Below are 16,927 nucleotides of genomic sequence, written 5' to 3'. Positions count from 1 at the left end.
GAAGCCACAATTTTATCTTTCAAATGTCCATGAAATTAAATGATTTCCGAGACACTTTACTGAATGCCTCCATTCTATATCCATTTAAAATAGATTGGAAGAGTCGTCGGAGACGTGTCAAGTAGCGAGAGTAGGTGTAAGTGTAGTTTCAAAAGTAGGTAAAAGTTGACGTTTGCACAAAAGACGTGACGAGACAATGAACACTTTCAAAACGGTTCATTCTGCAGAGAGACAATCACACTAAATAGTGGATGTCAGAAGCTACATACATTGTCTAAAATAAGCTTAGAATAAGAAAAGACCAAACAAAGCTTAGATAAAAGGCTGTTGAAGTAGAAATGCTCTGTTTACACGGCCAATGTGACCCCCCTTATCTTATCAGAAGAAGCAAAAGGGACAGAGAGATGTAATGCTTTTATCTGTCATCCTCAGGACAAGGAACCATTTTTGGAAAAGTCAATGCCCTGTCATTTGTTGGAGAATTTAGACATGTCATACAAGACAATCTCCACCTCGGACCTAGGAGTCAATAACATCATGAAATGTACTGTATATAAAGAATGCAACAATAGCAACTAATATAAAAGAATTCTGCAAAAGAAAACTCTTCTTGGATGTGACAAATACAGCGTGAGAATCTTAGCTTTGCCACCATCACAATTTTTAAAACTGTCTTTGCTTTGAAAAAAGGTGATGGCTTAGTGAGCAGATGGAAGAGGTTACATTTTATGTCAATGCATTTTATTCTTTTTAATAACCCCCAAAGGAAGTCCACTAATCACGGTGGTCAGCTGCTCACACACACACACACACACACACACACACACACACACACACACACACACACACACTAGTACACAGGTTGACTAGATTGCAACATTTTGCTAGTACCAGGTTATATTTATAGGATATTTGTGACAACAAGCAGTCCAACAAGTATACTTCATAAAGTAAGTAGAAAGTGTATATGCATTTGTACTTAGTACAGCTTTGGTTTCAAAGTGGGCATGCAGAATACTTTACTGAAGGAGTTCTGATGCTCACACAGCTCTGTGTTAGATTCCACCAGCTGATATGACCATGACCCTGACCACTGAACCAAATAATGTCATGCTTTAATTATATCTCCTGCAGTAAGTCTGTTTACATTCCTTTGTTTACTTTATGATACAGTGAAGGTGAAATGGTCACTGAATCCCATTGCTGAATGAATACTGACTATTATATTTAGTTTTTCAATTTTCACATTCTTTCAGTTCCCGTCACAGAGAGACTAAAAGAATGTGGTTTATAAAAGGTTTATCTTAATAGAAAACATATTTTTTTTGCAGATTTCTCATTTTGATTTTACCTTGAACGAAACCAAGGTGGTTACTTGGACACACAAGGACCTCTTGCTGACCAACTTCAGTTCTTGCTGCGGGCTTTGAGGAGTGCTGTTACATTTTTTAGCCAATCACAAAAGAGTGGCAAAATATTGTCACTCTCTTTTTTCCCCCCTACACATTAATGCAAAACTAGTAAAGAACCTTAAAGGGGTGCTTCAATAATTTAGCAATATTCTTGCAAGCTTATATTAAGAGTACTGTTATTAGAACAACAAAAGACATTTTACTACTGAAACATAACCCTGCCAAATCACTTGATGCAATCTAGTCGTTTACAATTTTTAGAGTCGTCTAGATAATACTGTGGCAGATGAGCAAGAGAAAGACACTTCCTCACTACAACACCATAATAATCATATATTTCTGGACTCATCAAACCAAATATTTAAATGTGTTGAAAGGTTTTCAGTTTTTGTTAATACAGTTTCTAGTATTAAGGTTTAAGACAGTTCTGATGTTGGCTTGTTGAAGTGAAGAGGTGACCTGGAAGTGTCTGCAGGGCAGCCATAGTAAGAGCTGGTGAAATTCTCTAAATACTAAAGGGAGGTCCTTCAGTTTTTCCTTCATTATCTCTCTGAGCACTGACTAGAGCCTATACCATCCTTCAGAAAAAAGATGGTATAGGCTCTTACAAAATTAAGCAGCTTGAAGCCTATATAGACCTATAAAAAAATTCCAATTTTGGTGATAAATTCATATTTTCCTTTGGGCTTTACACCTGCATCATGCAACATTGTAACAATGCACATGGAAAACTATTAAGCCATCCAAAATAATGCAGTTGGCTTCTCTGAGCACTAACGATGCCTCTTACAAAGTCCTAATGAATTATCCTCACATCTTTCTCAGAAAAGAAAATGAACAGGCTGCTGGTCGGCTGCCTGGCTCGCATGGCTTTGCCTTTCAGTGCTGACATGAAATACTTTCTCGTAAACGCACTTTGAATCGAATACCTCTCTGTTCCAATGCCGAGAATCTATGTTTACAAATGGTAGATGAATGTGACCACACATACGCATTCAGTTTGTGTTTGTATTCTGTTACGCAGAGGATGTGTGTCAAAATATGCATCATCAAGTGAGACTAATGTCTAACGAATGCTTGGCTAAACTGTAGGATCTGAGTCTTGGCATTGCTCAGTTGGTTTTAGAGGGACTGAATAGGGTCCGTTCATTGTAGCTGCCAAAAGGATTAGGCTATTTTCTGCTCTACTCAACTCAGCTCAGCTGTGGCCTTAGGCAGGTCTGTTCAGATGGTTACAGTGGAGTGAGAAGTAGAAATAGCTTCATTGTGTGGATGAACACAGAGGTTCTTGAAGCTTTGTAGAGGAGATCAGATGAGCTTGTTTAATATTTCACATTTTAAACCCTTGGCATTGAGTAAACATACATTGTATCCTTTTCTTGTCTGCCTTCTTATAATGATGGCAGCCAATACAATGGACAGAAGGCAGGGAAGAACCTTGGAGTAGTTGACTGTCCATCATGAGGCAACTTTAAATAGTCTGTAACTATATTCATAGGCAACATATCTATAGGCAATTTACACTTTCTAATCCAACTCACTTGGATGTCTTTGTGTGGGAGGAAACTTATGTGGAATTGGAAGGAAATACATCTTTTTTTAGGAAGAGGAAGAGGACGAGATATGAAAATGCCCATTTTGTTTGTACTATTACTGTTCAGTAGCATCGTAACAATCCAGAAACCCATCGTCTCCTCGGCTGACTCAGCCTTCTGGGGCAACAGCTAATTTCCCACTGTAACCTGGATATCTGGCTCAAGACAATGATTACTATTTAAGATGCAGAGGAATTTCAAAAAGCTAACAAAAATCTAAATCGTTGTCAGATGGTAATTCATGGTTGCCAGATTGAATTTCAGCAAATGCAATCCCTCTGTTCTTCTCCACAAGGACTGCTTACCTGCATGTAACCAAATCCTCCTGAAATTTGTTTCCTAATAGTATTCTGATTAGTTGAGGACTGAAGGTGGACAAAAAAACCCTACTTGTCTTTCCATACAGATTCTGCATATGCATATATCTATTAATAGAGATAAGACGAGTGCTACTTCCCCTGCCCTAAAAAAAAATCGTCATTACTCTGCTTTACGAAGCAAAGTGGTGGAAGAGGAAATGGGACTCTTAATGTTGCTATCGTAGCTTAAAAACGAGCCTGGCCAAATGATGAAGTAACTGAAAAGACAATAAATGAAAACAGTGCAGTGTATCTCTAAACAAATCAGATAAAGTCATCTGTGCAACAAAGCACGTTTAAATGATTTTAAATGCCTTTATACTAATAAAAGTAACCATTGTATGAAAAGCAAAAAGTTTCACCGTGAATAGCATGTGCAAACTGGGCTTTCTCCACTTACTGCAAACACAACTGGTCCAAAATCAGTCTGCCACTATATGTCTATTAAACAACACACCGAGGACAAAAAAAAGAGCGATATTTATTGAGTCGAGGTGATCAGTAATGTCTCATAAATTATGAACCCGGCTCACAATCTCTATAAATTACACATTTAAAATGTTTACAAAACAGCAGCTTCAAATTGCAAGAAGCTTTTCTTTAACAAAAGTAATATCTTCAAAACAGAAAGCCAGAGGATTCAGGTTTAAGAGTGGGTTCCCTGCCAACTTCACCTCTCGCAAGCCTGCCTGGCTGTCTGGAAAATAAACAGGCTTTCCCCAGCAGAATAAACAAGACAAGGGAAAGGAGAATTACAGTATTCAGGCTAGATAGAGGCTGGCAGCGTTCTAAATAATAATTGATAAACTCGGTGTAAACAGAGCACAGCATTTATCTTCAGCATGCAATGGCCAGAGCAAATAGGAGAAAATAAGGTTTTGTGCACATGCCCCCTGCAGTTTTTAAAACTGATTTCTTTATTCATCCCACAATGTTTCAGTTAATGTCAAAGTCTGATAAAACTTTTGGTAAATTAGTAGCAAACTTAAGTTGTTTATTTACTCGGCACAGAGTATACTTGACATGTACACTAATAGGGGAAGGAGAAAGAACATATGCACACTAATCAGACACATGCGGACTGCACTATAGTTTGACTTAAAATAACTTCTGCTCCTTCAACCATTAAGCTCTTATGTGAAAAAGGCGCACTTGACATAGCAGCAGTTCAACCAATGCCAATTCCACAAAATGCTGTGCTCTAAAATGTCTCGTAAGCAAAGTCAACGCAGCCAGGTACGACCTGCTGCGTCAAACACTATAACAGAAGCATTAAAGCAGACAACACATCAGGAAGCCGTCTACTTTGATTTGTGCCCTCTTTCAGCCTGATTTTTCCTGCATCAGCCTCCAAAGACACAGATTTATTACCTCCATAAAGTCTTAGATATGCATTCAGCCTATGTACAGAAGGGATGCAGATTTCCAAATAAGAGGACGGGCATTTTTATTTGCATTCGGGTACAAAAATAAGGTTCATTTCAGGCCTTAGCCACTTGTCTTGGCCAAGGACACAGTGCCTGCAGATGGTATTTAACTATTTTCCTTCTTTCTGGTGTTGCAGTCCAAATTTAAATTGGATTGAGCTATGTTTTCAGCCGCTAAGTACATAATAAGACCCAAAGACATAAAAATGTTTTCAGTTGTGTTGACAGTAAAACACAAACATTTAGCCTCCGCAGCGAGTGACCTTTCACCTTTCTTTCTCTCAGTATAATTAGATGAAGGAAAGGTAACATCATGAATTAACTACCAATGCAACTTTCACATGATTAAAGGAAAAAAAAACAAACAACCCTCAGTTTATTTTCTGTCTGATCATCAAAGAGCTTCAAAGAATTGCTCTTCTGCATACCTAGGGTGCAACAATTGGCTTTGAATTTGAGTTGCTGTTGTCTTATTAGCTTATCAGCTCGAAGCAGTCTGCCCATTCTACAATGACCTCTGGCATCAACAAGGCAGTTTTACCCAGAGAAATGCCACTTACTGGATATTTCCTCTTTTACAGATCATTCTCTGTACACCTCAGTGTTTCTGAAATACTAGGACAAGCACATCTGGCATGAACAACCATATCTTATTCTTCATCACTCAAATCATCCCTCTTCGACAGTCTGATGCTCCATTTGAACTTCAGCATGTTGTCTTGACTATATGTAGAGGGTTGCTGACTAGATATTTGGGTAAACAGCTAAAAAGGTATGCCTAATGAAGTGGCTGGATGAGTGCATGTATGATCGAAAAACCTTTAAAGAGAACATGTGTAAGAATATACACTCGCTTTAATGTGTTTTCTGCAAGCAATCAAGTAGGAAACTGAAGGAACAGGAAAAAAGAGCCCCAATAAAAGTTACATACTACTTTACCTCTTAAAAAATGTAACGCATCCCGCAGCCATCTGATGCAGGGGGTGTCTGCCCAACCCCAACTAATGTCAGAACAAATTAATAATTTAATGAAATTAAAATTAAAATGCGAGGCTTGTGCGGAATGGGTGCAATTACATTCCTCTAGTCTGTGTCTTTTTGCTGAAGAAGTGCTTTCATGATCAGAGAAACAAATAGCCACGTTCCACCAAGGACAAAGCAATTTATTGGGGCAAGAGAAGCATGGTCTTTCTCAATGCCATCATCCAGATTAGCCACTAAACCTTTAGCCTTGAGTTTAACCATTCAGTATTCAGAGGATGATGGGTTGATTTGTAATCAAGGACATGAGGCTGTTTAGCATGCCAGTCATTTTCTGATAAAGACTGTCACTGCACACTCTCCCATGCAGGCATATGGATCTCAGTTAATGAAGCCCTGTGAAAAGTTCTCTATAGGAGATAATAGCTCTCCACAGGGAAGTTAGAGAAACAGAGTATATTGTATGTGGGTGGCTGAATACATTTGAAGAAGAGGGGGCAATAACCAGGTGAGCTGAATTGCCTGGTTATGCATACTGTATGTGCCTTAGGAAACTCAAACCTTTCTCTTCATTTGTCTTTATTTGTTTTTTGTTTTAAAAAAATTAATATAAGCCGTTATAAACAAAACGAAAGAGAATAATGAATCACCACAAAATTAAAATGTTGAAAATCTGCACGGTAGTGTGTAGTTTCGACGTGTGAATAATAGAATGATATGAATGTGACTGCATTTATAACGACAGCTTGCCAAGAGAGTGATCTACTGAATTATCCTCAATTTTTACCTTGTCAAGAATTTAGAGGTGGGGGAAAATACATAAAATCGAGCTAATCTGATTGCTATATAGTTACTCACTCAAAATATTAATGTTTTACTTGACTGGCTTTTAAAACTCAAATGTATCTCAATTCTGGCAAAAAAAAAACATATTATGGCAGAGAAAAAGAAGTGGCTTCATTTTACAAGAAAAACAAGGTAACATCAATTATAATGCTTGCAAAATAATTATTGCAAGCAGGACTGACAATACCAGCAAGAGGCTGAAATGCTCATCTACAAAACATGAGTGCCAGTTATTTGATGTTTTAATAGTGCTACTGCTGCTGCCGTCCAATCAAGCAGCTCATCTGTAAATGACACTGAATATCCTGCAATATGATAACATAAGTGTTATACTTTTACAGTTACATTTTTCTTTAGCAAAGAAAGCCTACAAATATTCTCTGATTTTCTTCATTTAAGATGTTTAACGAGAGGCTGATGCTACAGCTAGCATTAGGTAGTGTTCTGTCTAGATAATAAAGCTAAAAACTTAGGTAGCTGCATGTGTTCCCTCATATAAAACAGAGCTAAAAAGCAATACAGAAAATCGATAAAGAACCACATTGATCAGCAGAATCAAAAATTAACACTGGTGTCAATAAAATCTTAACAATCCCCAACCCCTAAAATGGAAATTGCTTAAAACATTCTACTATTATGTACAACAGATGATTAAATCTCTGTAATACAGTTTTAGGTTGAGAAATACTTGAAGTTACTGTGTGTCAAATTTCACCACTAGATGTCAGTAGACTGCAGTCAACTGAGCTCTTTTTTTCTGAGTGCATAATTCTAGCTACAGTGGCTGCTGTAGGACAAAAAGTAAATGCAGTTGGTCAGTCTGCTCTTTATCTCATCTGTCCATATGTGTCCACATCTGTTTACCCCGGAGGAAGCTGTTAAACTTTGTGAAAAGAGTCGATAAGTCAGTGAAACTCACTTCCACCCGATGAGAACGATACTGAGGTGAGTTGTTGGGGATATCCTGAACTTTTCTCTAGCTAAGCACTGTGTTTTTGCTGCTGTTAGCTGCTGTTAGTAAAGTGGATCTAACATTGGTGGACTTGGACACTTGGCAAATAAACTCTCATATGACGTGAAAATGTAACCAAACTGTTTATCAGAGAGAACGTGTGATTTTTAGGACACTTGAGCTAAACATTAGCTTGCATAATGCTGTTTAGCTGGCTCAGTGTCAGCTGTCGGGAGACAGGAGGGGTCGCGTGTCTGATCTGCTGACAATAAGTAATTGTGACAATATTGGGAATAAATAAACATTTTTATGCACATTTTCTTGTGGTAGAGTCCTGATTTTGGTTCAGGAGACGAGGACTGAGGTGAAGAGGAAGGGGATGATGTTTTCTATATGTGCTGGTCACGTTGTCTCTTTCCTTCGTGTTTTCACTTCTTTGGTGGAGGGGACCTCTTCGGAGATGATGAAACATAGGTATCAGCCTTTATATCTTGAATCTGAAGGTGCAGACATGAATTAAGATTTGCCTCCACAGTAGGCGAATGCCTGCGAGTTCTCTTCTCCTCCACCTTTGACGTATTATGTATCTGGCCGTTCTCTATAAATAAAACCCGATTAGGCGGAAGGATGATGTCCATGTAGGACATTGTTTTCAAGTGGTCAAGATGGACTTCAATCATATTACGCATCATTTTTGTGAAACGTGTCACAAAATGTATTATGTTTTGCATTGCATAACGTTTTCAGTAGTCGTCTCTTTTTTTAATGTCAGTCACATCAAATTTAAAAATGGCATATACATTAACCTTGCTCAGCCTTTATAAAATTGATTTAAATTACATTTTCTAGACTGTCCTAACATTTGTGGAACCACTGTTACCGTGTATCATTATGGGCCCAGCTGGAATTTCATTAGAATCTTTCACAAATACAAAATGTATTAAAACCGTGCTGCGATAAATTTTCATTAAAAGTCTCCTTATTCATAGCTGGACTGATAAATATCCATGCCATTGTCAGAATTAATACCCCGATTCCGATAATGATGAACACAAATATTTTATTGATGAAGCACAAATGAATTACTGGCCTTCAACTAAACATGCACTCCCCTCCAAGAATAACTGCCAAGTCAAGACAGAGCATCTCAATGGAAAAACGCCTGAGATGAGAATTGAAAAATCAGCCTTGCGTGTCATCAGTACAAATGAACTGGCCTCCATGACTCTGGAAAAATGCCTTCCTCCGAGTCTCCTCTGCTTTTTGTTGTCCTATGAATATATTCATATAATCTCCTTGTGAGGGGGTTGTGAGCATTACTCACTGTCAGCCTGCATTGCTTTGTGGAGATTTGCATAACTCATTGGATATAATTTGTCCACGGGTCACTCCAAACACCAAAGCTCCACACTGTAGACACAAAGACACACCCTTGCTATTCATTTCATGCTCAGAAATTGATCCAATGTAAGATAATTACTCTAGCAGCTCTACCGACAGCAGTAGTAGAACGTGTGTAAGTGCAAACCCATGCATTTCATGTTTTTATTATGTTTGGAAAGTGTAAGCATGGTGCAGTTTGGGAGCTGTAGTAAACCAGAGTCAGAGAGCAATCCCCTCCAGTAGTGCTTTGTTCGATCAGCAGGACAGAGTGGGATCTACGATACACTGACAGGAAAGGCTGGATTCGCTCTGCATGGCTGCTCAAGCTGTCGGCAAGGACAAGAAACAGGCGTCTGTGCAAAAATTGCAGATGCCAGCCTCTTTCAAGATGAATAAATACTGCAGATGAACAGATCATATTTTGGATGATAACAGAAGAAAACAAGCAAAACTAGACGAACAACAGAAGCTGCTTAAAGAGACAAACGTCAAAGCACCAAAAAGCAACTGTAAAGAAGCAGATCTATTTTAATAGCTTTTAATAATTTCTTTAAAAAAAAAAAAACAACTAAAAAAAAACATTAAGCCCATTCGGCCTTTCATTCTGACCAACTGCAACTGGAAATACTATGCTTTGAAACAAAACTAACAAAGAAAAACAAACATACAACCACAAAAAGACTTAGTGGCACGAAAAGAGAGAGATTTGAGACAAATCCTGCTGTGCATTTCAGAGGCGGGATGTAGCTTCTCATCTGCTCCAGGGGGGATTGGACAAAAGCAGAGGACCATGGCGTTTTGAGAAATGGGGAGAGAGGAGGGGATGAGCGATAAGGATTCATTCTTGCTGACGCTTTAGTGTTCCATCAATAAATTGGGGCAAACATGTTTTCATGTGATCACCAAAGACTGGAAGGAAAGAGCATGAGTCAATGGGGGGCAAGTAAACAAGAGCTGTATTAGCAACAAATAAGTGCTATTTTGGTGCTGGGGCGTTACGGGCTGGATTGATGCTACAGCAACTTGAGTTGTGTGCTGAAGCAAGAAAAAAGGGGAACAATCTTTCAAGAGATTTCAGAATGACTGCACCCGTGCTTTCACACTTAAATAATTGGTTTCTAAATGCAAATGCCTGAGCCAAAAGCACTGGACCCAAAGCGGAATACACTTTCTTTCTCACCAGTCCCTGATCACTACAGCTTTCAGGGAGCTAAATATAACCAATAAAACAAGAGCTGGACAGTCTATTCCAAATTATTTAATCACTAAATAAAAATTTATATTTCAAGTTTGCTGGCAGATTACCTGTTCTCATTTCGTTGTGTATATCTTGGTTGGGGGTCAGTATCTCCATCATTTACGTCATAGCTGGCCTCAGGGTCCTAAAAGAGAAATAAAAAAGGTTATGACACCAATCAGTGATTTTATTTCTTTTGACACCAATCAGTGAAAAGCTGTTGGTTGGACTTTACATTTCATATTTTCAAGAGCTTAACATTTTCTTAATTTGTGAATGTCTGGCAGCTCGACTTGCATGAAGTGTTTCCAGCTGCCGCGGCACCTGGAGTCGAGTGTTTTTCCTCTGTGGTTGTAAATGTTTTTATTACAAGCGTGCCCGGGAAAAGCTGTTGGTGTAAGGATTTTTTAGCACCTGACGGCTCTTTTCTGTGTGCACACTGGTTTTGGATGATTTTGATACAGCTGATAAAACAAAGGAAGCATGAACTTTCTTTCTTACTGAATAGCATGAAAATAAAAATACAAACTCAAAAAGTTGCCTTTTTTATCGTCATCCGATATATTCTCATCAGCAGTTAAAACAGACACGAACTTTTTGCTATAATTACTGGTTTCAAAATTCTCAACAGCAGACATTAAAACAGACATTTTGCTTACTGGTTTCAAAATGCATCGTGTGCTGAGAAGTTTGGGACAAGAACATCTCCACTTCTGCTATTTGAAATTTATGACTTACGTAATTGCTTATCAGGTCGGGATGGTCCTTCTCAATGCCATCATCCAGGATAGTGACCACTACACCTCTTCCTGTGTAGCCCTGAGCCCAGGCTGCTTTTGTATTCAGATCTTGATGTGTTGGGTTGGACTGGAAGAGACAAAGGCTTTTGTTCAGCTGTCAATCTGCCATGACTGACTTTTCCGAGACAAAATGACAGAAAAGGTCTGTCAGTGAAAGAAGGTCCTACATCTTCTGCGAAGCCCTTTTCTACTGCATGTTATTAGAAACAGCATTGCTTGATACACCTGACACCAAGAAGATACGAGGGGAGATCAGAGGTGCTTCATGAACATTTTAAACTCCCATTTTAATGCATCACCCCAGTATGTCTGCCTCCTCAGGATGAGTTGCCCAGTGTGAACATCTTACTGTTGTTTTGCTGTCAACGAAAAAGAAAGACAACCTGTTGCAGGTCAGGCATCTTGGGGAGAGAGCATTTGCCTCTCGTACTGAAGAAATAACAGTCGGCAGCATTCGAGAGGAGAGGGAGGGAGGCAGACAAAAGGCAGCGGTAAAGCGTGATTTGGAGGAATAAGTGAAAATCTGTACAGCTAGAAGAATAAGGAGAGGTGAGTGTGAGAGCTGACAGAAATGGTTACAAATAAACACAGATAGACGGGGAATAGAAAGACATTAAGATAATCTCCTCTGCCTCCTTTTCTTTTTCCTGTTTCCCTTTGACTTCACATTGAAGTGCACGTAGCTGAAACTTATGAATACATTAAATACACATTATTAAATTCAGGCAGACACAACTCAATACATCACTTAAGTGACTGTGCTAAATAAACCTTTTATAAAAGAATTCTAAATTCCATAAATTTATTATGCGACCAAAACAGAACTCCGGCACTGGTGGTTTGTGCGTTCAGCGAAACCAGTTTTGTTTTTTTGTTTGTTTAAGCCAGAGCTTTGCGATGTAGTTGAAATAGGGAAAAAAAGGGTTTAAAGCCTCAGACGATTAGAAGTCTAATGCTGAATGGCAGAGGTAGTTTCACAACTTCTATTCACTGGTGATTTATGTCTGGGATAGTCAATGTTGTCATTAATCTGCTGCACTGACAGAGGTTTTATGTATGTTAAAAAAAGGGGGGGATTAAGGTGAATTGAGGCATCTCTGAGAAAAACTGCGAATAATGAAACAGACATGGAGGCAACATTATATGCTATCGATGCTTCAGAGGTGATCTATCCTGACATGTAATTGCACATTCAACTCAACATCGTGGAAGGCACTAAATTATATATTTGACTTAGAAAAAAAGTTGCAGGGGGTTAAAATAGGACAGGTAAAGAATAGCCCATAACGGAGCATCACATCTTATGATTACCGGACTGGCTGTATTTAAATATAAATCTTCCACTTCAACAAAGAATATAGCTTCAAAACAGGCATTCCTACAGGCTGCTACTGAAATTATTGAATACAGAGAGGGTCTTTTTTTTCTGGAGCTTGAAAATGTAAAGTTGGATTTCAAATGCATATGAGAAGCAGCCACTATATAGTCAGCTGACTGTACACCCACTTTATTTGCTGGTGAAGCCATAGAGATATCTCTTTTAGAAAACTAGAACCATGCTACTGAAAATCTCATTATGTATGGTATTTCATAACCATTTTAATTATACCATTTTTCAATTTAAACACATTAGTAATAATGTCAGACTAATGAGATAGATGGTAGAAAGCTATAGGAAGTCTACACACCAGGTACCACTGCTTGGGGAAATCAGGGTCCGTTAGGTCTTCATACACATCCCTCTTCTTCCTCTTTTTCACCACTTGCTGCTCTGTCCACAGGACCTGGAGTGTCAAGACACACACACACACACACACACACACACACACACACACACACACACAGACAGACAGACACAAACAGCATGCCCACACAAAACAAACAAGCAAACCCACACGCAAAAAGAAAAAGCACAGTTTACTCAGGTATCCTCACGATATTGTGTCATTATTAATGTTCTAATTTGAGAAATTGTTGCTGTGTCCCACAGACTGGGGATGTAGAAAAACACGGTCCCAGCTGTGTTCAAAAAGTAATAACTAGAAAGAGAAGCAGAGATGTGAAGAAAATCTAATTTAGTTCATTGCTCAGATGCACAGGGAAGGTGGCTACTGTATAGTGTGCCTGAGCAGGGGCCTTTGAAGTTGGGAGGGCTGCTGGGAAATGCTCAGGCTCAGTAAGTAAGGGTAACAAGCCTTGCTAATATCAAACATAGTAAATTTCATATAGTGGTTTTGCTTCAGAAGTTGCAAAAAACAATGCAACACACAATGTTAACAGGTCACACAGCAAATCAGTTAATGCCAAACAACATTTGGGTTTTCATGCTAATACCCATATATTCTGAAGGTATAACGTGCAACAAGCCTATAAAATGGTTAATCTAAATGTAATACATGAGGCAGTAGTATAAAATGCTGAATGTGTGTACTAAAGAGACCTAGTTTAACATGTTTTACCAGGTCTATTAGGTCAGCAATTTATATTCAAGCAGTGACAAAAAATAATAAAAGGACAGCATTCATATGGTCAAGTCTGATGGCCTGGTGGAAAAATGCCTCAGTCTGCTGTACGGGACGGATGTTGTGTGCTGAAATAATCAAATTTTAACTTCTATTATGATTGACAACTACTAAAAACAACTATTTAAACAAGGTAAAATTGACTATTGTGGTGTATTCCATTATTTTGGATCCCCCATAAAAATTCTATTTCACTATCTGCTAAGCTTTAGAAGATATGTTTCTCATTTTTTAATATTTTTTGAGTCTATTCATTTAATTAAGGATCCAGCTGCAGAGGGAAAAACACACTCCAAAATGGCATCATCAGTGGACCTGTTGTGGCGGTATGCGAACTGTAGAGGGTCCAGTGAAACATTTGCCAACAGGTCGCCAGTCGCTCAATGATGAGATGCCCACCCACCTCCAACAAACATAATCCCATAATTATAAGGGTTTTTTTAATTTTTATTTTTCTGCAGAGCAGCTTTATCTCATGGTCACCTGTCAACTTGTCATCTATACAGAAAACACACAAAGTCTGTGAAGGAGGATTTCACTCCTGTCGCTGTTCACACAGTAAACCTTCTTGCAAATGGGGCTATTTGGGGCATTTATTTTTTTTGCTATACTGTGTGTAACAACACTTCTAAAGTTAACTTTCTATTTAAACAAGGTAAAATTGACTAAAATAAGGACAAAAATACTGAAAATTCAATTCAAATACTGACTTGGGCTGAAATAATACTATAGCAGAGGGAATCCGCAGACAGTCGATGGAGCGAGCTTACAGCAGAGGTTTATTTTCTACAGCACTTAGGGCAAATGCTATTCTGCATTATTATTATTGTCAATGATAAATGCATCCTTTGCTGATTTTTTTGTTGAAGGTGCTTACAGCAAAAGCCCAAATTCTGCATTATTATTATTGTCAATGATAAATGCATCCTTTGCTGATTTTTTTGTTGAAGGTGAAAAAGCCCAAACTCGCTCTATTTGCATGGAGAACACTCAAGTGAAGCGTGACTAAACTTTCGAATTTCCTTTACAATGCAGACTGTCGAAGTACAACTTACTATTTAAGTATTTTAGGTCTTTTCAAAGGATTTTTTTTAGCATTTTGCATTTGCTTTGCTGCTGTTGGTGTTGTTTCTAATGGTGAGGCTTCTCTACTTGCTCGATTTCATGATTACATGCTTCTGTAAAGCACAAGGTCTGAAAGAAAATGTGTTGAGTACAGCTGCTGAGGGTGTAAGCTCCAAACCCAGCTGAAAACTTTGCCTTAGAGAATGCAGCCATTAACCTTATTGAAATGACCCTAGACTAATTAACATTTATCTCATTTCATTACATTTATAACTGCACATGTCTGACCTCACCGCACTGCTGCCCACTGCCCGCCACATTATTAACGGAGCAAAGTTACCACCCGTGATAATCTGCATACAGCCATCGACTACAGGATAAACAGCATTTCATTTATATAGTAAGTTGAGTTAGATGACCAAACACTAAAGCTGACATCAAACATAATTAATCAATTAAACATAAGCAATCTCATCTTTTGCAAATTGAGCAACATTTCAGCAAGATGACCTCCCCTAATGACTACAAAAAAAAGGTGGAATCAGTTTATTCCTGGAGATTAAGTGATCTTTGGAAATTAGAAAATATACTTCAAGTGTTGGGCAAGGACAAAGACTAGACAAATACAACCACCTGCACAAAGAAATAATCAAGAAACAAGGAGGAGGTCTCCACAAGGGCTAACACTGTAATCTGCTTGAGCAATAAACATTTGTTCCATCTCTTGCAGAGTGTCCTGAGGGTTTTCCTGTCTGATGACTAAGAAGTCATGCTGGAGTTGTTGGCAAAGCAGAAAGAGAGAGAGTAGTCGAAAGACACACTGTCCTTTGATCTATAGCTCTGTGGCTCACTTTAAAGAGAAAGAAGGAAAGAAAAAGATACATTTAGGGACTTTTTCGGTTGCTATTTGTAATGAATAAATCTAATCAAATAACAATCACCAATAAATTGATGCCACTAACTACTAACGCTGGGACTTATAGCTAAAAACACCATGATTATATTCATGAAAAACATATAGACAACACGGTTAATAAGGAAGGTATTATTCTGTTTGCAGTATGCTTTGGAAAGTTTAGCAGTGAATGTAAACATTCCTAGTTTGTTTAGCAGGAAATCTCACAGGGGGCCTTTTAATTTGAAGCTGAATTGAAAATGTCATATTGAGCTCAGGACTGAAATAACTAAAGATTTGTTATTGTGCAAAACTACCGTGTCAATCAGACTGCAGGAGGGGTTGCTTGGAGACAAAGCATGCAAAAAAAAAAAAAGAAAAAGGAAAAAACTGTAACAAATTTCTGGTATCTCATGCATCATTGAGATCCATATATTTCACAAACTATTTAGTCAATAGCCTTTGATGCTCCATAACTGATTTTACAGACTAGCCATGCTGCACAAGCTCCAATATTATTTCTTGATATGGAATTATTTCACAATGAAAGGTGTCAAAAGCAACAAGAGAAAAACAGACAACACGTCTTTTAAAGAAAATTTTATTTAAAGTACACTTGTTTACCTTAAACTTTCAATAAAGACAGATATGAAATTTACATTTATCTATTTACAGCAGCACTTGTAAGCCTGAAAGCTGATCTCAGGTTTGCACACTGATGTGAGAGTCTGATTACCATGTAAAGGTAGTCTACAAGTATGAAGATCAGCACCTGCTGCTGGGATTTGGACTGTGATGATGGAATACAATGAACAAACCATCCGGAAGAAACGGCATATGTCACTGGAGCGGGAATGGTACACCACTGGCCAATTTCTGAGTGGTAACGGTGGATAAGGCATCTTTTTTCCTTTATTCCTTAATGCACTACATTACACTACATTACAGCTGTCCATTTTTACATTTCCAACATGCCTCTGATAAGGCTGCCTGCACAGATGACGGCAGCCTCTGATGCAGTTATCATAAATTACTACAACTAATACCTTTTCTCACAGGTAAAGTACTATAAGGTCTTGACCCCTACAATGTAAAGTGCACAGAGATGACTATTGTGAATTGGCTCTATTTAAATATAAATGAAGCAAATTTAAATTTATCATTGTCAATGGAGGATTTTGTTATAATTATTAGAATGTTTTCTCAACCTGCTCTTCTACTATTTTCTGCTCTCAAAGAGATTTTATCCAGATCCAAGATGAAATATTTTTTTTATTTAAAGATTTAACAGAATTTTTTTCCTTTTTAAAAAAAATGGAGCTTTATTAAATTTTCTTTATTAAAAGGATCAGAAAATAAGGATCCAAAATAACATTCATAATAAGATAAGATGGCACATACGCGCTGCCTTTATGGTCTATGCCCTGCATAAACCAATGTACTTATGTGAATA

General features: G+C 38.1%; 1 protein-coding gene across 5 annotated transcripts in view; it reads right to left on the bottom strand.

Moving 5' to 3' along the window:
• furinb (furin (paired basic amino acid cleaving enzyme) b) overlaps positions 1-16,927 on the bottom strand; it is a 114,511-nt gene that overhangs the window by 30,397 nt on the left and 67,187 nt on the right. For all 5 annotated transcript variants that reach the window (XR_004200641.2, XM_031759059.2, XM_039615474.1 and 2 more), the window contains 3 exons: positions 12,681-12,776; positions 10,931-11,059; positions 10,261-10,337 (listed from right to left, as the gene is read on the bottom strand). Coding sequence is in view for 4 of the 5 variants with exons in the window: in XM_031759059.2 (XP_031614919.1) it covers positions 10,261-10,337; positions 10,931-11,059; positions 12,681-12,776 (302 nt within the window). In the remaining variant the exon portion in view is untranslated. The remainder of the gene's footprint in view (positions 1-10,260; positions 10,338-10,930; positions 11,060-12,680; positions 12,777-16,927) is intronic.

Source organism: Oreochromis aureus, linkage group 7 (assembly GCF_013358895.1).
Source record: "Oreochromis aureus strain Israel breed Guangdong linkage group 7, ZZ_aureus, whole genome shotgun sequence".
NCBI lineage: Eukaryota > Metazoa > Chordata > Actinopteri > Cichliformes > Cichlidae > Oreochromis > Oreochromis aureus.
This window is presented reverse-complemented; position numbering and strand designations above follow the sequence as displayed.